The sequence below is a fragment of the Oryctolagus cuniculus genome, chromosome 18 (assembly GCF_964237555.1).
Source record: "Oryctolagus cuniculus chromosome 18, mOryCun1.1, whole genome shotgun sequence".
NCBI classification, from domain to species: Eukaryota; Metazoa; Chordata; class Mammalia; order Lagomorpha; family Leporidae; genus Oryctolagus; species Oryctolagus cuniculus.
This window is the reverse complement of record NC_091449.1, coordinates 58,906,058-58,932,456: the sequence shown is the minus strand read 5'-3', so window position 1 is coordinate 58,932,456 and position 26,399 is coordinate 58,906,058. Positions and strand designations below refer to the sequence as shown.

Sequence of the window (26,399 nt, the reverse complement as noted above, 5' to 3'; positions counted from 1 at the left end):
ACATCATAACCTTTCCACAAACAATTGCTGACAGCTAAATCATTGTTTGCTGGCAAATGTTTAAATCTAGTGTAACTTGACTTCACTTGTTACAATCAACAAATATTTTTCTACTTTTATTTCCTTTTTTCGGGTCTGTTTAAAGGGAAAAAACACAATAACCTTAGCATTTGTTAACCGTTTGTAATAATCACAGAGTCTATCAGAAGATGTAACACCCACCACACACACACACACACACACACACACACACATACACGGAGAGAAGACATACATCTACACATATTTTTACTGTTTTAAGAAAAAGGAATCTCATATAATTTCCTAATTTTAAACTTTAATACAACATTTCTTAAAATATATTCTGCATTTCATTTCAAAAATGCATTTTATTCAGAAAAAAAGAACAGATTACAAATCAGGAAAGCCAAGTCACGGAATGTGATGCGTCAACGCATTTGGAGGCCATAACATTGCAGGCTCCAACAGTGCAGAGTGCAAAGGACCACAAGGCGTCACCGTCTATAAACCTGTCTACATTCCAGCTACCCACAAGGCTAGCACCGCTACTAAATAAAGCACACACCTGTAAAAGACTAAGAGCTGTGATGATATTTGCCTTCAGCTTAGCTTCCAATAAATGCTAGCATTTCTGTCAAATCCCTCCCTCACCACCACAGGTCTTCCAATTAAAAGGAAATGAAAGTATACCATTTACCAATATAGTCTTTCATAAACTGCTATGCTAATAGGTCCTTAAGATTTAGTTAGGCATTTACAGAAACATCAATATGGACATAGTGCTAGGAGAAGAGACAGGCAGGTTTTACAAGGAAAGTTAATAAGGGAAACACAGAAAATAAGCAGATAGTAATGCAGAATTTACATTATTTCCAAATTTTCTGGCGGACACAAACTAAGGAATACAGTATTTACTTGGGAGGCACTTGAAGGTGTGACTATGAACAGCAAAGTGCCTTGGTTACAGAACTGGCTTACAGAATTCAAGGTAGCTCCATGCAAGCATCTTATTTACATGCCCTCAAAATTCATCATGGTGATAGTTCCATAAGGCTATTGACAATGCTTTGACCTCCAAGTGGATATATACAACCTAATCAGAATGGACTAGTTCCTGGGTTGTATTGATTTTTGAGTACATTTTTGAGAAATTAATCCCATCACCGTGGAGAGAAGTAAGTAGAATGACAGATTTAGTATAGGTCATATAATATGCTATGTCTCCTTTAGTGCAAGCATCCTTTAATTACTCTTCTGGTTGTGCAGAAAAGGGGGCATGGTTGTAGCTCATATTTAAAAAAAAAAATATGTACTGCAGGCAGGTCAACGCACAGCAAAATTCATGCCAGAAGGGTTATATATTTTGGAATGGGAAATGGAGCCCCACATTTTTTTTTAAATACATAAGAAGATGCCCCATAAAAGATAGTCATGGGAAATCAAAGAAAAGCTGGTTATAAGCTTCAGAAAAACAGAAATATTAATCTACAAAAAATTACATAAAATTTTGGGGAAACAGTCTCTAAAGCATATGTCATTCGAGGTATTACAGTTGTAATCAAAAAATAAATTTTTGCTGTGCTAAGAATTTTTTAATATATGTCATCAAGTTTGGTTGAAAACACTTGACATTCTTTGGGAAAATGGCATTGTTTGGGGCCTTAACTACTGTCACCATCAAACACACAGAGCAAACTTTGCCAAAGTAAGATATCACGTAACTGACAAGCGTCGCACTTTTCAAATCTTGTATGAATCGTGTGTTGAGTCGAAGTCCGACCCCCAAAACCAAGTGTATTCCAAATTGCTAAGAAGACTCAAATAGTCAAAGAGCAATCAATACAAACCAGCCAAAGACAACAGAACATTTTTGAGACTACTGATGTATTGAATGTAATACAGAGAAAGGCAGAGGGGCTTGATAAGTTTCTGGCCACCAAAGATGCAAACACCCGCCAAACAGGATCTCAGAAGCATTTCCAGGTTCATGAATAACATCACGGGAAGACTAAAGCAAACACAGAAGATGTTCTCAAATAAAGCAAGGTCAGTATAGTCCAACGTTGACTTTTATCTCTAAGGAAACTTATGTGTTACATAGTTAAGAGACCGGGGCTACAGTGTTCACACTTAGAAACTGCAGTCATTAAGCAGGTTGTTTTAGATCCTATGGGAACAGTTGGAAATTAACAGCAGTATCTCATTGATTGTTACTTAAAATGATTGTTATGAGGAATATGTCACTGGATGAGGCCTCCTGGAGCCATCCGAAGCCTGGACATGCCGAGGTGGCAGTGCTGCAAATCCAATGCCTGTACATTCAGTGTAAAAATATTTTTTTGTGTGTCCATTAAGAGCCCCTGGCTATTAAAACGAACTGTCGTAAGTAGAATTTAAATCAGAGCTGCCAATCAAAAGAAGTACTCTTTCTGGTTTTCATTGACTGTACTTTGTATATTAAGCTCGCTTTTCAAAACAGCCTCAGCACTGTCTACGTTCTCTGACCTTTTTGCCTCATTTCTTTTGTATAACCTTTTCTGCTGATAAATACGAATGGCAATGGCAGTGATGCAGAGCAAGATAAAGATCACAACAGCAATCAAACCTAGTGAGAGAAGAGAAAAGACACAGAAAGTCAGAATTTTTGTCCGAACATACGCTCTGTCGGTTTCATTGCTTAATAAGTCACAATAAAATTAGTTTTCACTTAAATCCAGGATCCACTGCATATAAATTGGAAATAAGAAAGCATCAGGTATCCCTGGTCCAAGTAGAATCATAATATATTGAACTCTGGAGTTCCATGAACCTGTGGATTCAGTTCTGTTTATTCCCGAATGCACATTAAATTGAATTTATATAGTACATTTATGAGGATCCTTCAAAGAGTTCATAGAGAACGGAATTAAAGGTAATTTTATTTTGATGCAAAGCAATTCAAAATCCATACATAGTATTTTTCCTCATCATATGAATTTTCCACGAATGTATTGAATACCCCTTGTATAGTTAACACAAAAGGATTATCTGCACGTCTCTAAGACCATGTAGCCACTTCATATTAAGATATAGACAAGTTTTCATTATTTAGACATGATAGACTAGTATTAACATCATAGAAGGGTTAAATGTGTTTTATGATTCAATGTGTAAAAATTATATTGAATTTTTATACTTTGTCATCCTATTGAATAGTACAAAAAGGTTGCATATAAAAATAATCCTTATTAGTGAAACATAACTTGGATACTCAGAATGAAGGAATATTGGCTTTTTGAAGCTCTAGTTAGAAATAAAAATTTTAAGTACTACAATTCTTAGTTATTTGTGTGGATATTAACCCTGGAACTCTATTAGGGCAATGTGCCTTAAGGAGAGATCTGTGAACCCTGGGCAGTCCTTAGGGTTTCCCAAGGGATCCACAGATTAGCAGATTTCACAGTAATCCTAAAATGTCATTTTCAAAGTGTTGACATTTTAATCTTTATTTTTTTTTTTTCATTCCAGGTCTAAAAGGAGGCTGGGTAAAAATCCTGGCACTTGACATGAATTAAGGCAAGGACACCAGGCTGTAATGGCAGTTATTAAATTCACAAAGTAGAAGAGACTGCACCACCAGGCAACAGCAACAAAAAGATAAAAAGCCACTCAAGAACGTCCTTGACGAAGCAGTAGAAATGACTCCTTTTATTAAAACTTGACTCTGGGTTCCAAGCCTGTTTCACGTTTGTTTGTGTTGAAGGGGGAAACACTCTCATACATGAAGTGCCAGTGGTGCACTTGGAGATATGACGGCCACCCCCAGGATGAGCGCTGTGTGGACACTGGAGTCAGGAACTGATCTGAACTAGTTGTGTGTTGCTTCATTAACACCACTTCTATCAGAAAGAATGACCAACAGACCAACTCCGGCTCTGAAGACTTGGGTGCCTAATGGATATGATCTCTAAAATCAATGAAGCAAATCTGTCACTTCAAGAAAAACAACAAGGGAGTGATCATTTAGCATAGCAATTAAGATGCCCCTTGAGACTTTTCATCCCATATCAGAGTACTGGGGTAGCAGTTCAAGCTCTGTTCCTGATCCTGGCTTCCTGCTCATGTGCAGGCTGGGAGGTAACAGGTGATACCTCAAAAAGTCGGGCCATTGCCACCTATGTGGAAGAACTGGATTGAGTTCCTGGCTACTAGTTCAGGCCTGGTGCCAGTCCTGGCTATCTATTGTAGGTATTTGGGTAGTGAACAAGCAGATGCCAGATCTCTCCATATATATTTTTTAATTTTTTATTTAATTTGAAAGGAGAGATAAAGAGAGAAAGATATATATATATATATATATATATATATATCCTTTCAAATTAAATAAAAAATTAAAATTGGAAGTGGGGCAGGAGTTGTGGCACAGTGGGTTAAGCTTCTATTTGGGATGCTAACATCCCATATTGGAATGCCAATTCAAGTCCTGGCTACTCCATTTCCACTTCCCAGCCTGTTTCCCGCTAATGTGTCTGGAATCTGTGGATGATGGTTCAAGTATTTGAGTTCCTGTCATTCATGTGGGAGACCTGTATAGAGTTTCTGTCTCCTGGCTTCAGCCTGGCCCAGACCCAGCTGTTGAGACCATCTGGGGAGTAAACCAGCAAATGGAAGACAGATGGCTAGATAGGTAGATAGATGGATACACAGACAGACAGATAGACAGAATCTCCCCTCTCTCTCCCTGTCACTCCAACTTTTAAATATATAGATATATAAAATATATACATAAATACATAAATAAATCTTTACAAAAATAAGACTGGAAACAGATAAAATTTACAAATCTCTTTTTTAAAAAAGAAAAATATGACAGCATATTGTCAATTATAAAATTGAAACTTTCAAATGAAAAAAAAATGAAATTTGAAAACCTATCATCCATCTGTATACATCTCAGAGTTTCCTAATACATAAAGACTGCTCCAATGAGATCAGCAGCATTACTACCCAAAGCTGCTTTTCTTGGACAAAAATGGGTGCCATGGAACAACAATGCGGGTCCAGTCTTGTGAGGGAAAACAAAGACTCCGTTCCAGTATAAAGCAGGCATACACATCTGTGACGGAGTCTACCTCCACCAAAACGTGAGAGTTCTTTTCACCCCCAGGAGATTCCTGAGCACACAACCACTAAGCAGGTTCGCTGCAGTCAATCAAAACACTGGCAATGGCCAAGCCCAGTTTTGGCTAGCTCAGCCTTCCCTGAGAAATATTCCTTGCCTATTAATCTAGTACTGCTGGGGTCGGTAGAATAACCTAGTAACGTACCTGTTCCTTAACTCTTTAGATCCTGCCAGTGACACTGGCTTGACTGTACAACACTCCACTTTGATACTTGGTCTGTGTGTATATTTACCTACATGAATACGAAGTGAATGCTTGGGAAGAGCCCTATTATGAGACTAAGATAATCTGACCAGGAATCGTAAAGTGTTGACTATATTGTAAATACTACCACTTTAAGTGAGTTTTGATTGTTTTATATACATATAGTATATATACACACAGTTATTAACTATTCTTTATAGAGTTTTCTGTTTGGGGATATTCTTCATATTAGGTGATTAAACAGAGATCCCATTTTGTGTATCTTTAGTTTACACATCATTAATTTGAGACAATTAAAAGGAAACAAAATAGCAATGGTTATGTTAATATCCTCACAGATTTGACTAGTATCATTTGCTGTCTAAATAAAACCCTAACTATATGAAGGAAGTCTGTGTCTAGATGAGTAAGGGTAAAAAAAACTGAATCAACTGGATCAGATATAAACCCACATAAGTTGCTCCAGTAGATGAATAATCACACTATCTAGCAATGCAAAGAGTAATTGTTGACTTTTATATGTCCATATCATATTCAGAGTGTGGAGAAGAGGTGAACCACTTAACATTTCAATAATCTGATTAATAACATTCTTAAGAGCATTAATCAGGAAGAAGAAAGGTTTATTTTTGGAGATGGTTTTGAATAAATTATGTCTCAGAGAATATGCTGTCATTTTGCCAGGCAATTTACTTCGAACGTTCCTGTGTTGGGGATAGTGTTACGGCACAGCAGGTATTGGAGTGCCAGTCCAAATCTCGGCTGCCCGGCTTCCCATCCAGCTCCTTGTTAATGCACGTGGGAAAACAAAGGAAGCTGACCCGAGTACTTGGGACCCACTCCATATGGGAGACCCAAATGGAATGCCAGGGCCCAGTCATGTCTATTGCCGCCATTTGGGGGACTGAACCAGCATATGAAAGATTGCTTTCTCTGTGTGTGTCTCTCTCTGTCACTCTGCCTTTTGAATGAATAAAATAAATCATTTTTAAAAGTTTTTGAGTTACTTCCACAATTCGAAAATGTTACTAACCACTTTGAGTCCCTTAATCTAATATTTGATATTAAAAATGTAGCTGAAAGTGTAAGATTCATTGAAGAGAGTGCCTAAGCCATGTAATATCCATTTTGTTAAGTGTTATAGCAACACACAGTACGTGCTCTGAATGATGATCTCAGGTTTTTCCTACTTTTTGCATGAACCATTGAAGAAGCAGCGATACACATGTCTAGGAAGTTAAGAGAAATGACACTTCTTCAAAACTATTCAGAAATCCCTAGGGATTATAGATAGCCATTTTCAAAATAAAATAGTATCTATTATTACAATTTAGATATTATTATTCCTTGAGTGTGGTATTTCAGCGATTTGTCAATTATTTATACAGAAAACTTCCAAGGAAGCAGAGAATTGAGAAAGATTCCATAAGATAATCCATACAAACAGCAAACCACCCCCTCGATACTCAGAAAGCAGGATCTGGCATTTGGGATATATACAGAGTATTCACAGATAATTTCCACAGTGCTAAGTCATCACTGTTAGCCATGATACCAAGAACCAAAGCAGGGCTTGTCCCCGTTTTCCTGTTACCTCCAATGACTGCAGAGTCACTTTTGATCGCATGAGCTAACGGTTGTCTTTCATCTATTGCTCCAGAATGATCTGCAGGGAAAGTACAAAATAGGGAGGAAGAGACAGAAGTAAGTGAAAAGTGGGAATTTGAAAAAAAGTCATAAATGTTTTAAGCCGAAACAGAATGATGGAGGTGCATGTGGAATCTGTCATTTTCAATTTAAGCAATGTCAACGGCAATGGCCCACATTAATGAGAAACTAGAGTAGAAATAAGAAAGCAAACCAAAACTCAAAGAAACCCAATTTTAAGATAGTGTTTTGAGAATGTGGCAAAGCAGCACCACCCGAGGTTTTCAACACTGGGTGGCGAAGCTGGGTTGGTAAACAGGTAGGCGAAGAGTCAAAATTCACCTGCCAATGAGTGTGTCCTTTCCCGTGATGTGGCATCAGTGCCAGCCTGGGCCACACAGCTGGACTCAATCACATGTCCTGTAACAGTGACTGGCGCAGGGTGGCTGGGGCGCAGAGCAGCCTTGAGCGGGGCCACGTGACTGAGCTGGACTGCAGAGAGGCAGCCTGTAAAGCCCTGGGCGCCAGCCAGTGCCGTCTCCTGGTCCATCTCCCCGTGTTCTAGAAGTCCAAAGAAACACTGAATATTAATGACAGTGCAAAGTGCATATGATATTTGGATGTGGCTTGTCCCCCAGGGGCCCACGGGGCAGACGGATGGTCAGCAGTGTGCCAATGAGGAGCGATGGTGGGGCCTTTAAGAGGTGGGACCTCACAGAATATCATTAAATCCTCGGGGATGCTGCCCTCAGAAGGGATTAATGCAGTTCTTAGGAGGATCTGGGGTTAGTTTTGCTGAGTGTGTGGATGAATTGTTATAACACAGTGCTACCCCTCCCTCTGGTTTCCGGTCTCACTTTTGGTCTTTTACACACATGCCCTGATGCTCTGGCAGTTAGACTCTCCCCAGAGACTGAACCAACGGGGCTACTCAATCCTGCAGCTCCGAACTGGGAGCTAAATACACTTCCTTGCTTCCCAAGCACTCACCTTCAGGTATTCTGTTATCGTCATGGAAAACCAAAACAGCACAAATGGGGAAGGATACAGGAAATGAATATTCAGAGACTGTCCATGCAACAGCAATAAATACAACAGCTAGCAAATCCCTTTTTCTTCTGTCTCTATTAAAAGCTTTATACCTGCTAAGTGTTTTCCACAACTGAAGCTGAGATTTCTCACGTTACCGAAGACAAGTTTTGAACTATGACTAATTAAGAATGAGAGGGTGGACTCTCTAGAAGTGAACAAAACCTCCAAGAGAACAGGTCAGGTTGTGAACTGACGAGGGGTCACAATATTTTAAATTTAAAAATAGATCATTAAAATGTATTAAGGACAGGGTTTGTAGTCCACATCGAGAGGTGTGTGCCCCAGGTTTCCGCTCCGTTTTTTAGACTTGAGTCATAAAAACATGAAAAGTTAAAGGAAAGATTAAGCCTCTGGAGCTCCCTTACCATTTACCCAACCAGACCATTAGACTTGCCTGCAAGCTCGCTACAGCATTCTGGCTCCAGCTAAACATGTCTCCGTATCGCTATAGCATGGACTTAACTGCAAAGTGATTAGGGTGTCTCCGTAATCATGCATGTACAGCGCTAGCTGTTCCTCAAAACAGTTGGAGTTTGGTTAGTATCAGACTCCTGTGGACAGAGACAGGTTTGAAGCCCAGAAGCTTCATTCATAATTTTACAGTTAAGAATGCAGCCTCCATACGAGTTGCTTTGCAAGCATGGAATCTAACCAAAGGCAACTGCCTGTCAAGTATTAAGACTCAAATGTTAGCAGACGGCAATGCAACCAACCGCCAGTCACCAGGATCGCTGTGGTACACAGCTACGCTCCCCAACGTGGCACAAATGCAGGCACAAACAACTTTTGCATTTTCCTTTCTCATTTTACAAAATAGTAGTAGCAGCTATTGAGTAGTGATTCAGTGCGTGTTACATACTGGGTCCTGATCTAAGGGATTTTCATGTTACCATTCAAGTGTTATGGGAGCTACAGGAGCATCCCACTCAAATCATATGGATGAGACAACCAGGGTCAGAAGTTCAAGGATTTTGCCTGGGGCAACACAGTTGTTGGCATAACATGCGGGACCCCCAGGCCTTTCGGGCTCCAAATCCCGTGCTTCTTGTGTTCCTGAACTGCTTTCTGGATGAGTCATTCCTTCCTTCACTGCACTTAATGTTTCTAGCGAAAGGCTTGGGCACAGTTCTGAAGAACTGGGCATTCTTTCTCTGAAGGAGCTACCGTGTCTTCTTCCATCTAAGATTCTGAAGAGCACTTCCTTTGGGCTCCACTTGCAATCGCATGCTATACCTAGTAGTAAAAATCCTGATGAAATGTTTAGCATGGGGAGTCTCATTCTCTGGGAAAGAAGAAAGCTAAAAATCAGAGCAGTTATTGCACTGTCCTATTTGGGCACCTGGAGTTCAGGACCAGGCATTTTCACCCTGGGAGTCCTGTCCTGATTCTCCCTCCCCCCACCCCAGGCTCTCCTGCCTCATTACACGCAGAGAACACGCAGAGAAACTCACGCTGGCTCATGTGTGAGACGGGGAGCTCCGTGAGCATGTACTGGATTCCCTGTACCCAGCACTGTGCTGTTACACGGGAGACACAGCATCATTGTGACAGAAACACGGGGATGACGCAGTCTGTCACAAAAGCTGTCACTCATGCGGATACATTTCCAAGGCAGACACACACGTATACACACACATACATACACACACACACGTACAAACACACACATACATATTTTAGAAAAAAGCATCCTGGCTCTGCAGTTCTTTGTTTTGTCTTCTATCTTAACGAGAAGTACAAAGGAAATATTCTTCAATGGCAACATTACCAGGCATATGTTTTCACGTTGCTTCTACAAGGTTAAAATATTGAATGTGATTTCTATGGGCTTTTCAAAACATCTTTCCTTTTTAATTCAACAGTCAGGATTCACTTCCCTGGTAAAAATCTGATATAAAATGTATTTTTAAAACTTCACACTTCTCAAGTGAAAACATTTTATATATCTAGAAACTACTGTGCTAAAAAATTTAACCTAGAAAACTTAAAATGCACAGTTAAGCGATTAATATTTACTGTTCTGAAAACTAAGGATAACAAAACCAGTTCTAAGAGGTTTAAGCATCCCACAGTTTCCTCGGGAGGATGGACAATAAACTCAAACAAGAAGGAAATGAGAATTTTGAAGAGTGATAATGCTGCAAAGAAACTAAACTAGACAGCGTGATGGAGTGTGTCTGGAACATGAAATTATCGTGATGGATTAGGTGGTTCCGTGTGTGTATTCTGAGGACCACGGGGCTCCATCCTATTCGCCCCGTCCCCTGGGGCTACTACTTCTGCATTGCCTGGCTCCATTACTTCTTTCTCAGAATTTATAAGAGTATCTGTGACTTTACAATTTTCATCAGGTTGTTGCCGGGTGTGTATGTTTTCTGGGATTTTCTGCATAGAACATGGTGAGGGCCTTCAATCTGCAAAGTTTTCCTTTAGCTTGGCAATCTTCACACACTGGGCATGCAACTGCTGCTTCCCTTTGTCCAGCTCATGTTTTTGGAATGCATTTACTCACATTCAGTCTCGGCTCTGCAAGCATTTTCTAAACCTATGTCATTTTTCTTCCCGATTGCTATCATTTAATACTTACTTCTGTGTGCAAATGTTCCATTCACTTAATCTTCCCAGGTAACTTAATTTTTTTTTTTTGACAGGCAGAGTGGACAGTGAGAGAGAGAGACAGACAGAAAGGTCTTCCTCACCCTCCAATGGCCGCCGTGGCCAGCGCACTGTGACCGGTGCACCGCGCTGATCCGATGGCAGGAGCCAGGTGCTTCCTCCTGGTCTCCCATGGGGTGCAGGGCCCAAGCACTTGGGCCATCCTCCACTGCACTCCCGGGCCACAGCAGAGAGCTGGCCTGGAAGAGGGGCAACGGGGACAGACTCTGGCGCCCTGACCAGGACTAGAACCTGGGGTGCCGGTGCCGCAAGGTGGAGGATTAGCCTAGTGAGCCGCGGCGCCGGCCCCAGGTAACTTAATTTAATCCCCCAAAAAAGATCTCTCTTTCTTCTGGAATTTTTTAGTTTGGAAAAAAGTAATATTTCTTGGTCTCTCAAGGTTTTCTTGTGATTTACCAGAATTTCCTTAGAGTACTCCTATTAAGTGATATTCATATTATTGTGTATCTCCTTGCACAGTTTTAGTTTGATAGGGAATTATTCTCAATTTTTTTCCTCCCCTTTTATTAATGTCAAATCCTTTCTAAGTATGGGGTCTTCATTTTGGTTTGGTTGGTTTACTGAGCTGCTTGTAGGTGCTCGGTTACTTTCTGCTGTAAGTGGCTGACCCCAGAGAATACAATGTGGAGGTCTGTGTCCCCCAACACGAAGGCAGCTGCACGTCAAAGCACTGAGAAGACTTCTTTCCTCCCCACCCAATCACAGTACAGAAAGGATTTGTCCCAAACCCCAGGCGATCCTGAGCTCCTTGGGAAACAGGGAAAGCAGGCACATGGGTGATTCTGGAAGCTGATCTTTGCCAAAGGAACTCTGTAAGGCAAACATTGCCCACAATCCATAGTTTAAATTCTCCCTCTAAGATTTCCCTTTTTTATTTCACTTTTTAATTTTTTTTAAAAAAAGATTCATTTATTTGAAAGTCAGAGTTTCAGAGAGAGAGAGGGAGAGGGAGAGAGGGAGAGAGCGAGAGAGGGAGAGAGGGAAAGAGGGAGAGAGGGAGAGAGAGAGGGAGAGAGAGAGAGAGATCTTCCATCCAATTAACTCCCTAGATGGGCACAACAGCCAGTGCTGGGCCAGGCTGGAGCCAGGAGCTTCTTCCTGGTTCCTCACGTGGGTAGCAGGAGCCCAAGCACATGAGCCATCGTTTTTGCTTTTCCCAGGCCATTAGCAGGGAGCTGGACTGGAAGTGGGGCAAGCAGGACACCAACCAGAGCTGATATGGGATGCTGGCATCAAAGGCAGCGGCTTTACCTGCCACACCACCATGCTGGCCCCTAAGATTTTTCTAGGCTGGCCCTGGGACACTTCCAGCCTAGAAGGTAGGGATTCCCATGGCAGCTTCTTCCCTGGCACCCTCCACTCCACCCTGCCTGTTGCACTTGGCTAACAGCTCCTTGATGCAGAAGCATCAGCAGGCTGAGAGTCAAGGGGAAATTCAAAGACTTAGTAATCAACTTTCCCAAACTCAGGTTAAGCAAATTACAGCTAAATTAAGTTCTCACAGGTAAAGCTGACCTTAGAAATACATGACGTCAGACATCTGCCTTGACAACTGTGCTAATAAAGCCAATGAACGAACATATATACAGGGACTTCAAGAAGTGCATGGAAAATGAGTATTATGGGAAAAAAATGATGTGGCTTTCAAAATTTTTGTACCAAGGAGAAATTTATCTTTTGATGACATTTTCCACGAATGTGTCGCAATGCCTTTCTGTCTTCCCTGTTATCTGAAATGTCAACGGACTATACTGGGTTAGGAGAAAAAGTGGGGGAAGGAAATGAAGACAGAAGCCTCCTGCTTCGTGGAAACCCTGATGAGACAACAATCATGTTTCGGTTATTTCTGGTCATAAACATGCTTAACTGACTCAGATCTTTGGTCGATATTCCCTACTAAATCATAAGCTCAGGGCAGGTGTTTTGCCCAGCAGTGAGGATGCCATTGGGACACTGGCACCCCCTCCTGGAGCACCTGCTTTAAGCACTGGCACCTCCACTTCCAATCTAGCTTCCTGCCATTGGGTGTACCCGGAGGCAGAAGGTGACGGCTCAAACACCTGGGTCCTGTAACTCAGGTGGGAGATCCAGATTGAGTTCCAGGTTCTTGGCTTCCGCCTGAACCTCCTTGGCTGTTAGAAGCATTTTGGGGAGTGGAGCAGCAGAGAGAAAAACTCTATCTCCCTTTCAAACAAAATGAAAATAAGTAAAGAAAGAAATTTTAAATCAACCCCAACTGTATTTTCCAACAAAGGAGACAACCGTAGCTTGTATAAAGTTGTACAAGAAAAAAACAAAGACGTTAGAATTTGGTGAAGCACCTTTCCATTGCAGAGAAAGAAGTTTCCAGAAAGAGAGTAAGAAGAAGCACAAAGAATGTTTTTGTGAAATTTCTTGTGACCCTTATAAGCAGAAAACAATGACAATACTAATTAGAGTAGGAAAAAGAGAAGACACCAGTCATTTGTAATGTCCTAAGAGGGTCATCATGAGGAAGAATCGCAGCATCTTTAATCCAAAATGATACAGATAGCGGTGTGCCAGAAAATGGTGCAAAGAATCATGGGATGGTCCTGGGCTAGAACAAGAGCGCCCTTTTCCCCTCACCTGCCTTTACCCTCAGGACTCTACTGAAGCAGTTACAGGAAGAGGAAAACGCAACACGGACGCCAAAGAGGCGGACACAGGAACAGAGATGACAAGAGGTATTTAGTTTCCAGCCAAACCAGGGATGTAAACCTGAACCCTTGATTAAGGCAAAATTCACTTATGGGCTGCTGTCTCAGGTGATCTCATCATCAGTGTCCTTTGACGAGATAACTGCAAAATCGCAGTGCCTTGATGCAGTCTAATTCATGTCCACAGGCACCCCCTTGGCTCTGAACATGTCCCCGAGACTGACGCTTGCTCCTAAAGCTCTTCTGAGGAGAGTGGGTAGACAGCACGCTTTATTTACATCTGGCCTACATCGCCGCTCCAGAGATCGGAGAGCACTTCCTGGCTCTGCAGGCTCAGGAAAGATAAATGAGCCCTATGGGCCATTGCCTCTACATGTACCACAGTGACTGCTCAGAATGAGCAAACACCATCTCCAGGCTTTCAGAAAACTCTGCTAACCTCAAAAATAAGCCATGAACAGAACTCGGAGCTTGCTTCTACGAGGAGTTTTCGATGTAAACAGCAAATACAGCAACCCATAATTATGGAAGACCATCACCCAAGTTTTTCAATGCAGCTTTTTCTCCCACTATCACTGCAAAGTCCCAACAAATTCTTGTCTCTGTTCTCATGCCATTGCTATTTAGCATAAAAAGTAACAAATAGTAATTGAAAACCTCTTTCAGTCTTTGAACCATGATTCCTTTTCATTTTTACAATAGGTTAAGTCATATCATTATTTGCAATGAGGGCATATTTTTCCAGTAGAGGTTTTATGCAACGTCAAGATTATCTAATTATCCTAATTGAATTTTTTCATGTTGTGGAATTATGATCCAATGGAAGCTTAGTAAATTAATAAAACAACTTTATACTTGCATATTTCTTTTGATTAATTACTTCTTAGTGAGACATCCTTTTATATAGTTTTCCATTAAAATTTATCTTCAGGGAGTTGAATGACAAACCATTCACTGTCATTGGAACTTATGTTCATTGTGAACAAGGTACACAGGAAAAAAAAAAAAAAGGAAAGACATCAGCCTTTCTGTCTTTTCATAAGAAAAACCAAAGAAGAAAGAATTGCAATTTCTCTGGCCTCCTGTACTGAACTCTACACATTAGGAAGAACCATGGGCAACAATTTTGTTTTCCGATCACCTACTAAGCATACAGGCAAGTGGAGGTAATTTGTAGGTAACAATATGCAGAAGTGCTCTGATAACACAGCAATCATCTCCAATCCTCTGCTGTACTTAACAGACACCACCAGTCAATTCACGTCACTGTTCTTGACCTGACTCACCTGCGGGACACCATCAGACTGGACGACCCAGGATCTCCCCCCTCTGGCTGTGCTCTGCCTCCACCTCAAGGGTTCTGCACCCACACACCAGCCAACCCCTCCTCTCAGTCTCCCCTCAACACTTAGTCTTCAACAACCTCACTCATATAGCACCATCAGGGCCTGATGATGGCTTTATTTTTTCCTTATTCCTGATATCGATAAGCATGTTAGTGATGAAAGAAGCAAACAATCCCGTCGTCCTTTTTATTTTAGAAATTTTAGTATTTTACGGAGGCTTCTAGATTGTGCACCTGAAGATACATGATTCCGGACTGATGAGTTTTGCTTTTACGATTTGGTATTTTTTGAAGCCTATGTAGAGTTCTGTGTTTTATGATGCTTGATTGTCAAATGAAAGCATTCAGAGTGACATCTTTGTCAGAGGAATACACTTGCTCATCTGAAAGGAACAACATACACAAATATACATGATTTGTGTGTGTGTGTGTGTGTGTATGAATGCATGCCTCTGACAGAAATCCAAACTTTTACCTATCATTTGCTCTGTAATTAAAATTGGGTCATTTTCTTTCAGTGTCAAGAATGTTCTTTGGTTTTGGGGTATGATACTCAGGTATCATTAATAGGATAAAAGGTGTTTTTCAGTTTCCAGCTTTGGACACACCAGAATCTTGTGGGTGACCCTTGGGGAGTGACTGAAGTCTTCAGAAAGATGAGGTCCTGAAGACAGCCTATAAAGTTTCAGTCATTAAAACATCAAGCCCCATGTATCTGATGAATAAAAAACATTTTAGATAATCTTTTTACTCCACTGCTTACTGTAATTCTTCTTTAAATGTTGCTTTTTAAATAACCAGCCCATTGTCCTGAGAGTTATTTCACCTTATTTTTACGAACTCACAGTTCCCTTAAATTGCCACGGTCAGCCTTTTTGCTCACTGGGTGTTGAACCAACTTTCACATCACGGATCCCTGACACACTGGTGGTTGCTCTTAAAGCTCTTTGAGGAAACCGAGCCGACTCCTTGTGACTACTCACTCTACCTACTGACTACACGTACTTTATAAATGGACTAAAACGCCATCAAATGCACTTCCTGGCTCTGCAACCTCAGAGACATAAAGGATCACACAGGTCAACACACCCATTGTACAAAGCCACTGCTGAGGGTGAGTGAAAGAACTGCCAGCTTTTACTTTAATAAGTAACAAAACATTCTGCCATATTACAGCATCCAGACACAGAACTTAATTTTACAGTGACTTATGAATGTAAAAATCAAAGGTAATTTAGCTTATTGATTTGGCAGGATATGAACTGAGCTGCTTGGCAAAACCTTGATCCTCCCACCACAGGTCTGTACTATCAATATTCTATTATTGCTAAGTGATTGAGCCATTTGATATTGCAAGTGAAACGGGAAATCAGAAATGGTTAGCCTGTCATCATAGTACAATTTAATTAAAGTTTTTGTTTTTGCTTTTTTTTTTTTTTTTTTTTTTGGACAGGCAGAGTGGACAGTGAGAGAGAGAGACAGAGAAAAAGGTCTTCCTTTGCCGTTGGTCTACCCTCCAATGGCCACCGCGGCTGGCACGCTGCGGCCGGCGCACCGCGCTGATCCGATGGCAGGAGCCAGGTACTTATCCTTGTCTCCCATGCGGTGCAGGGCCCAAGCACTTGGGCCATCCTCCACTGCACTCCCTGGCCACAGGAGAGAGCTGGCCTGGAAGAGGGGCAACTGGCACAGAATCTGGCGCCCCGACCGGGACTTTAAAATTCATGCTCTTTGCTCAAATTTCTGCTAGTAATGTCTGTCAACAGTGCCAGTAATCCAAAACTGTCCCCACTGTTCTTACATTTAGGAAGTGAGCACTAGAGAAAGTCAAAGGGAGAAAATGCATTTCCTTTATTTCAAGGTTCCCATCTGTAGAAGTAGTAGATGCTCATATCTTTAAGTCTTTGGTTGAAAATGTAGGCAAATCACAACCAAAAAAACAAAGGTCAATGCTTGCATTCTTTTCCTTCAAATGCAATAGCCATAAATATAATGTAATAGAAGTATTTGAACACAGAAGGTGATTCTAAACTATTTTATCTCAGACATTATGCCTGATACAGACAAACATGTTGTTTTAATAATTTTCTGAATGTCCAGGACCCTGAGCTCTATCAAGATAGATAGAAAGTGTCTCCCTTATTAAGCAGCACTCAGGGTACACCGTAAGTGATCACAATGACTGTGTTAAATTGATAAATGCTCCACAAGTCCACTGAGCATAAATCTATGTGTATGTGTATGTGTGTGTATTTAACCAGTGTGGGGCCATGAGAATGTGCCTTAAAAATCTCCAACCAGGGGCCGGCACTGTGGCGCAGTGGGTAAAGTTCGCATCAGCAGTGCCTGCATCTTAAATGGGCTCCAGTTGAGTCTGGGCTGCTCCATTTTCCATCCAGCTCCCTGCTAATGCACCTGGGAAAGCAGCAGAGGATGGCCCAAGTGCTTGGAACCTTGCACCCATGTGGGAGAACCAGAAGAAGCTTCTGGCTGCTGGCTTTAGAACAGCTCAGCTCTGGTTGTTGCAGCCATTTGAGGAGTGAACCAGTGGATGGAAGATATCTCTCCCTCCATCTCTCCCTCCCTCTCTTGGTAACTGTGCCTTTCAAGTAAATAAATAAATAAATCTGCAAACACACACACACACACACACACACACAAAGCCTCCAACCAGACGGGGACTTACTAACTAAAGGTCCCAACTGCCAACCTCTGAAATTTATCCTTGCACTGGGCCAGAGCTGCCCCTCCCAGGCCTGCCCCCAGCCAGAAGCAAATCACACCAGGAATCAGCAGGAATTCCAGGATTTCTCTTTGTTGGGAAACACAGGACTCCTCTGAAAGCTGTTTTTTTGTTGTAGTTGTTGTTGTTGTTGTTGTTATTGTTTGTCAGGTAGAGTTATAGACAGAGAGAGAAAGAGAGAGAGACAGAGAGAAAGGTCTTCCTTCTGTTGGTTCACTCCTCAAATGGCCGCTACGGCCGGAGGTACGCAATCCAAAGCCAAGAGCTAGGTGCTTCTTCCCTGGTCTCCCATGTGGGTGCAGGGGCCCAAGCACTTGGGCCATCCTCCACTGCCCTCCCAGGCCACAGCAGAAAGCTGGACTGGAAGAGGAGCAACTGGGACTAGAACCTGGCGCCCATATGGGATGCAGGCACCACAGGCAGAGGATTAACCAAGTGAGCCACAGCGCCGGCCCATGAAAGCTGGTTTTTTAACTAATGGCTCTCTGAAGCCTTGGCTAAATCTTAGACTGCACAGAGTCCAGAACACTGCTACCTGACTTTCCCTCTCTGTTCCCTTCTCTGGTAGACAGTGAGGCCCGGCCATGCGAGGACTTGGGCAACCTCAGCCAGCTCCCTCTCTTTTCTTACACAAATAATAAAAAAAACCCTGTAAATTTTTAATTCTGTTTTGGCAGCTGCTTCATGGAGGTTCCAGGCTAATCTAATAAGCAACTTCAAGACAGAGCAATTCTCCATGGAAAATTAATAGCTCAGCTTTCTAACCATCTTGTTCATTTGTTTTACTATAAATTAATAAATTATATTAAGATATAACAATATACTATATAAAAATTTATAATAAATTCATATAAAACATAAAATTTGACACTAAGTTATGAGTCTCCTTCTAATTACAAATGATTAGTCCTCTATCAAGATCTATACCTAAGGCACATGCCCAATAAATTAACACTGATGCTTTTCAGTGATCCAGACTATAAGGTTCATTCCTCAGTTTGAACTTCAATCTTATTTTTCAGCACAGTTGAATAATATGCTACTCAGATAAAAACATTAACATATTTAATTCACACTAATCTTGTATATTCATTTACAAAAAGGAAAAAGCTACATACACATTGAATGCTATTCTGCTTGATTAATACAATCCTCTTTGCAGGATTCAAGTTGGTTTTCCAACATTTTATAATATATTTAACATTCCTAATCATGAAAATATTTTCATGAATAACTCTGACATTAAAGTTTAATATAAAAAATGAGTTTACTAATATTATCCAAAATTCTCGGAATGTTCTACCTTGTCTTATACATTCTTAAGTGCATGCATCGTCTCAGACCTGACAGAAAAGAAGCTCCTGGGATCAATTTTTTTTTAATTTTTTTTTTTTAACTACTACCAGCCACGGTTTGTGACATAATAGTTACAAGTTGCGCAGACAGCCTACTTAATTAATACAATCACGTCTTACTGATACTTGTGAATGCAGTGTCAGCTCATGGGCTCCACTCATTGATAGCATCTATGTTTCCTGAGTTTGGAGACGGGAACTCCTCTGCTCATCTTCTTTGCGTTTACTTCTGCTTCGGTGACTAACAGCAAAGGTTAGGTGCAAAGGCAGGCTTGGTGGAGGGCAGAAGACGACGGAGTCTCCCCTGCCCCCGGAGTTCAGAACAGAGGTTTCCAAGCAGATCATCCACTCTGCAGAGGATGGGGAGCCACCTTCTGCTTCCTCTGCTCTGCCTCAGTCTGGCTCTCTTCTCTTCCCCAGAAACCTGCGCTCTGACCTCTCCCGCATCTGACACCACAGGGAAGCGGCTAGGGCCCACGGTTAACACAGCTGGGGATCTGCTCCACTGCTGCTTGTTTCCTGGCTTAGATGTTTTCAATTCTCTTTGGAATCCTATGCTGTGCCAACATTACCCCTACAGTGGCCTGAAACAGCCATAAATATTTCCCAATACTGAATATGAAATATGCAAGTATTTTCTCTTTAGTTATTAACATAGGACTCAGTCCTTCTTAATATACATTTAAAATTTAGCCTAACATTAACACTAAGAATTATAGTCTTATCTGTTAATTAGACATTAGGGGCATGGATTTCAACTTTAAAGCTATATTTAAATACAGTAGAATCACCACCTCATGCCTAATAAGTTATTGACTGTGTATGCCTCCTTACAGCGAATGATACAAATGTCAATCATAAATAGTTGGATTTATCCAATTAACACTGTGAAAATTGCTTGGGATTTTTTTCAGTTACCTTCCAAATGTCTAAGGAGTACTTAACAAATTTCTTTATGTCCACTGTAGTATCATGGAAGAACATTGCAACTCATCAAATTTTCCTGCTTCTTTGGAGAAGAAGAACACACAATTGTGGTGCTCATCACAGTACTTAAAAGTCTATAAATATTTATAAATTTAACTATTAACCTTCTCAAGGGACACTATTTCATCATTCATCCATAAGTTTAATAAAAAAATTCTTAAGATTCTGAGACTATGCACAGGGAACATAGGAATGATTAATTGAGGTACACATAATGGAAAAGGTCAAAAATAAAATATTCCACCCACTACCTTGAACAAAAAATTCCAGGACAGCACCAAATACGAGACTAGGAATGAAAATCAAACTACAAGAAGCTGCCCCCCCACCAACCCCGCACCAAAGATATATCTTTTTAAATGTACTCTCATTTTCGATTTAGACCTTGTTGGAAAGTATTTTTAGTGCACACATATCTTGATGATCAGATGGCAATAATATGCTTCTGTCACAGTGCTGTTATTATAAGTAATTGATGGAAATAAATAATAATTAGAAGACATTTAGATTGAGTTTAAGCAAGAGTAGCTGGCGACTACATCACAGCTAGGCAACAGGATCCAAGCCATTATCTAAAGCTCATTAAATTGGGCATAGAAGAAAAACAATTGTTTTCATTTTTTTCAGACCAAATCTTGCTTTTAGATTAGATGAAGATTTGTTTATTAGATACATTATTACTGCTGTGCTTATGATTTGACATACTTGAAGTGCAAGAAGAGTACCATGTTGCATTATGCTATACTGACACACAGAGAAACAAAGATCAGAGTGAATTTACTATCAAAGGAGGATGTTTGTTCATTCTCCACAAAGTCATTACATAGGCTTCTGTCTCGATTGTCACTCACTTCACCATGAAAATAAGGCAAGGCATTTCTTTTGGCATAATGAAATATGTGTGGGTGTGTGCACATACACAAACACACAAACAGGTACGGAATATGACTTCACATTCATATTTCTGTCTCATGATTGGGGGACAGGGTCTCTCTCTTACTTACCTAAAATCCTGCCCAGTACCAGAGACTTGACTGCACTGAATTCTGTGCCTGATGACAGGTACACTTGTCTCCTTGTATCCTCATCAATCTACAATCATCATGAGACACCAGCATCCAAATGGATGTCGTTTTGTTGAGAAAGGGACGCAAAGCCATGGGAATAAAAGAAAATGATAAAATAAGTAATAAAGTAAGATCCCAATGGTTGAGCCATTTAGAAAGGTGAATATTATTTTATATACCATTTCTATACCACATCTTAGGCACCCATCTTCTAACTGCTTATATTGATTTATTTTCCTTTGCTGTACAAGGAATACAAAATTGGTAAAGCCAATGAAAAGATACCATGGGTTATTTTTCATGTCAGTACTTTTACGTAGTTCAGTATCCTTACTTGAATCCCACAGCTAAGAAATGGTTTCCGTAGAGTGTTGCAACATTAGTACTTTTTTATCAAAAGCTGCTAGAGTGAATAATTTGAATTTCTCTGCAGTGACTCAAATCATTTTCAAAAATTGGTTCTGATATTGCAATCACCATCTTCTGGGCTAGAATCATTGCCACAGTTATACCCGTCTGAAGTAAACTGGTTTTGCTGGAGCAGTGACAATCCTACCAGTAACACACTGATAAACCAGACATTTCCCTATCAGGAAGACGAAAACAAGGGAGGCAAGTGTAGCACATCAAGTCAGGTATTAATAAGATTTTGGACAGAATCTTACTGCTGAAAAAAACCTGACTGCCTTTAATAGTCGACCACACACTGCGGTGAAGCACTGCACGCTCTTTGTCTGTTCTGTCCATCACCAACTCTGCACTGCAGATCCTTCATGGTGGGGAGCGCTCACTGCAGCACTACTCCTGCTGATGCTACTGCCTTACCTCGACGAAGACCACTCCTTCTTCTCTGTCAATCTGTATGTGGTGGAGTTGCCCATCAGCCATGCTTTTAAAGTCAAAATGAATGACATCAGGTTCTTGATATCTATTTAACTTGTACCTGATCTGTAAACTTCCTAAGGTAGAAGAAAAAGAGAATTAATGTTTGCAAAAAAAATGTATTTTAAGAACTACTTACAAAAGTTCAGAATCCTTTTGTCATTATGTATTCATTTACAGAAAAAATTGCAATATTTCATTTGGATGTACCCTGTAATGATCATTCATAGAAGTCAGTTTCTCAGTGGAATTTTGCAGAATTTTCAAAATCAAGATCAAGAACACTGTTAATAAATAATCTTGTTTCTACAAACCTTTGACTTTCTTCCCCAAAGGCCAACTCTGACATTAAACATGTGAAAATCTCAGCACTAGCCTTTAATTTATAAAAAGAAAAATAAGAATATGTATTTCTAAAATACCTCACTGTTGTGGAATACTGCAATTACAATCGGTTTCTATAATCTTTTCTTCTTTTTTTTAAATCTGCTTTCTCATAAATGACTCCTTCTCATTGTCCTTCAAAAAAATATTTATTTATTTAATTTGAAAGGCAGTTCCAGAGAGAGAGAGGGTGAAACAGGGACAGACAGCGGTCTTCTTCTGTTGTTACACTCCCCAAAATGGCTGCAACAGCCATAGCTGGGCCAGACCAAAGCCAGGAACCAGGAGCTTCCTCCGGGTCTCTTTTGGGGGTTCAGGAGCCCAAGCATTTGGGGCATCTTATACTGCTTTCCCAGGTATATTCTCAGGGAGCTGGATCAGAAGTGGAGCAGCCAGGACTCAAACCAGTATCCATATGGGATATTAGAGCAGTAGGAAGCACATTAAGCCTCTATGCCACAGCGCTGGCCCCTATAATCTTATCTTTTCAAATTACATCTCACAGTCTTTAAATACCATTGACTAATGTAATTATTACAAACAAATATATAGTTTTACCAAAGATGAAACCTATTTCCAAGTGGCCATGATCATAAACTTGCAATAAAGTTAAGGTGAAATGAATGGGTTTAAGCAAAATGTATAATTTTTAAAAATTTTCATTAATATAAAGAGGATAGATTCTCATGTATTTCATAGGTACAGTTCTAAGAAGATAACCAAATTACCCTCCTCGTCCTCCCTCCCTCAATCCCCCTCCTTCCTTTTCTTTCTTTAATCACCACTAACCATAAAATTCAACAAGTAAAATGTACGAAGACCACAGTTCCCCAGGAGTATAAACAGGGACCAAAAATAACAATCATATTGCAAAATGTCTGTTTCATTCCTATATATTTTTTGTAATCACTGAATTGATTGAAGAAATGTCAAGAAATTTTTTTCATGGATCCCTCCTCCAATTGACAAAGAAAACGTCCTAATTTATAGATAACTTTTGAGCCCAAAATGTACAGTGAAAGTAAGCATACTTGCGTAACAGTATTATTTTTATTTTGGTGGTCAGTGTCCTAAACCCATATATGATATATCTGAAAAGACATATTCATGGGTCTCTATATTTGCTTGTTTTCTCCCCTAGAGAATATATTTGTAAAATCTTTATCTTTAATCCAAATATATGGAAGATAATAATAGCAGGTAGGGGTTTTATGCAACAAGATTTCTATAGCATACACATTTCCTAATCCATTATCATTTTCTCGGGTGGATACACCAATATTTCCCATGATTATTATATTGCCTCTATTTAGAACCAACTGAGCCAGCGCTGTGGCCCAATAGGCTAATCCTCCGCCTTGTGGCACCAGCACACTGGGTTCTAGTCCCGGTCGGGGCTCCGGATTCTGTCCCGGTTGCCCCTCTTCCAGGCCAGCTCTCTGCTGTGGCCAGGGAGTGCAGTGGAGGATGGCCCAAGTGCTTGGGCCCTGCACCCCATGGGAGACCAGGAGAAGCACCTGGCTCCTGGCTCCTGCCTTCGGATCAGCTCGGTGCGCCGGCCGCAGCGCGCTGGCCGCGGCAGCCATTGGAGGGTGAAGCAACGGCAAAGGAAGACCTTTCTCTCTGTCTCTCTCTCTCACTGTCCACTCTGCCTGTCAAAAAAAAAAAAAAAAAGGAACCAACTGGTCATCTTGTGGACATTTTCTCACAAACTTGTTGGTTTGTGAACATACTCTTCATACTTCTTTACTTTGATTTGAAGGAACTATTTGTTATGTACAACCAGACATATTTTTTAAAAACCACAAAACTAGTACTGATATCCACAGGGGATAGTAAGTGGCTTCTGACAATAATGTATAATAAATATTTATATGAATAAATTAAAAATTCACAAAGCACATATAAAATTATCAAAATGAGAAAGATAAAGGCATCATCCCTATTTGAAATAATCCTTTGAGTCTAAGCTTTAGGGACAGCACTGTAAAAGCATAATGAATAGAAAAACAGATACACTGTTTTTTCTGCTTATAGTTTGAGAAGCAAAAACACAAAAATGATCCACATATTATAGTCTGAGTGTCCAAATTCAATTTTTTCTCTCTTATCCAAGAAGCACTCACCATTTTTGGCAATGATGACTGAAAGGTATTCTCTGTAAAAGGAGCTCATGTACAGCAGCAGGCTTGGCGCGCGTGTTGTTCGGAAGCTGAACTTGATCGTTTCTCTGCTCAGCTTCATATCACCATGAAATGATGCAGCGTGGGAGCTGGAGTTTTTACTTAAGGAATAATTTTCTTGAAAATTGTAAATCACGGATGAGCCAGCCCCAAAATATGCAGAAATCTCTGAAATGACATTCACATTTTATGTTAAAATATTAAGTACAAGGATCTTGTTTTAGCTATACTAGTGAAATTAAATTTCTTAAAAATAACAAATCACGTAGATGGAAGAAGCGGCCTCACACTTGACTCCAATAACACAGTAAATTAAGAGGGTTTTCATACTGGCCATGAAATGACTTTATGTTTGGGTGACATAGAATTAACTCACTAGTTTAACTTTGCAATCAAAAGCTTAAGACTCTTCCCAGAGCACAAACATAAGCCAGGCTTCTGGTCATTTACATCCTTGACCATCTACTTTCTTGTTTAAATTTTAATTCCAATCATTTATTTTGCAGTTAGTATATTCTAGTCTCACTGCAATAATTACAAAAGAAGCAAGTTTGACTTTTCTCTCTTAGGATTAATAACAAAAAAAATTTTTTTCTAAACACTTTCTCACAGTTACTATGCCCCTACGAAAAAGAATGTTAAATATCACATTAATGGGAGGGAGTGATTTCGGCATTTGCTTAACACAGATCAACAAAAGGAACTATCTGGCTTCTTTGAATCCTTTTACAGAAGTGTAGGATTTTACTTGTATGAGAGTAATATTCCAAATTCACATGTGTGCATGCATGCATGTGTGCACACACACACACACATACACACACAAACTTAATTATATTTAAAAAAGCCACCAAGTCTAGATGTATGAAAGTGAAGAGGGTGGGAGAAATACATAGCTTAGACGTCCTGACCTTGCTTCTCTCCTGTGCTATAAAGTGGGCTGGCTGCTGAACAAGTCAGGGATGCTTGCTGGCTCACGCAGCAACAGTTTAGATCTCTTCACGGTTTTGAATGGTTTGGTTGGGTTGGGTTTATTCTTTTTATTTTCCGTAATATACCTTTCTAGCCAATATATCTTGCTCATGAAGAGCCACATTCCCGACTGCACTTAGCAAGATGAACTAGAAGGTATTTATATCCAGAAAATGAAGGCGTGTTCTTAGGAAGAAGTGGTCTTAATTCCAGCTTTAAACATGAAGCCTCCTCCAATGGTGCCAGCAGTGTGTGATTATTATCCCAAGTTGATTTTTAAATTATAGCTTATGCCTGATAAAAGCGAATGACTTGAAAGGTATATTTTTGCCAACTTTTCATTAACTGATCCCAATGTTTTCTTTGCTTCCATTTGCAGCCAATTTTTGTTTGCCTTGTTCAGAAAAAGGTTCAGTGGCCCAGAGACACTTTAATAAAATAATTGAATTTAAGTTGGGTGTCAATTATCTATGATAAATGATGAACATAAAATAAATGTTTCTATACTCAAAAAATCTGTCTAGAACACATTATTTCCAACTTCTTTCTTCTCCCGTGACGTAGATCAGCAGAGATGAAAAACATGTCCCTATTTTCTTTCACTTCCAGACACTCAACACATCAGACAGAAAAACAGCCGAGTATCTCTATGTCACTATGCATCAATATTTAATAGAAAGTTATTTATATTTGTATCCAATATTTGACCAAAAAGTTAAAATCAAAACAAGTTTTCCAAATTCCTTTGAATTGCTGAGCATCTTCATCAAAAATAATAATGCCTTTAATGGTTTTAGAATAGAGAATTGTCCCATGGGGCATGCTGGTGACAGCCATGTTATGTATGCGTATCAACATTAGACAGAAAGGGAGCAGATGGTGCAACTAACACTTGAAGTTACCTAGAGGCAACTATTAGTGAATTTAGCATCAATAGACACTCGTGTTTCAAGAATTGAGTCAAATACGTAAAGAGTGAAATGTATTTGTCAATCCCTAGA

At 40.2% G+C, this 26,399-nt stretch overlaps 1 protein-coding gene across 5 annotated transcripts in view; it reads right to left on the bottom strand.

Annotated features, from left to right (window-relative positions):
• Positions 1-1,727: 1,727 nt before the first annotated feature.
• The window catches only part of CNTNAP4 (contactin associated protein family member 4), a 444,592-nt gene continuing 419,920 nt past the window's right edge, over positions 1,728-26,399 (bottom strand). For 4 of the 5 annotated variants that reach the window (XM_070062760.1, XM_051847278.2, XM_051847277.2 and 1 more), the window contains 7 exons: positions 24,370-24,594; positions 21,803-21,936; positions 20,915-21,002; positions 7,377-7,595; positions 6,982-7,053; positions 2,527-2,626; positions 1,728-2,029 (listed from right to left, as the gene is read on the bottom strand). In XM_070062760.1, the coding sequence (XP_069918861.1) occupies positions 1,858-2,029; positions 2,527-2,626; positions 6,982-7,053; positions 7,377-7,595; positions 20,915-21,002; positions 21,803-21,936; positions 24,370-24,594 (1,010 nt within the window). In that variant the 3' untranslated portion in view covers positions 1,728-1,857. Of the gene's footprint in view, positions 2,030-2,284; positions 2,627-6,981; positions 7,054-7,376; positions 7,596-20,914; positions 21,003-21,802; positions 21,937-24,369; positions 24,595-26,399 lie in introns of those variants that run through there. The other variant, XM_070062759.1, reaches the window with a different exon arrangement.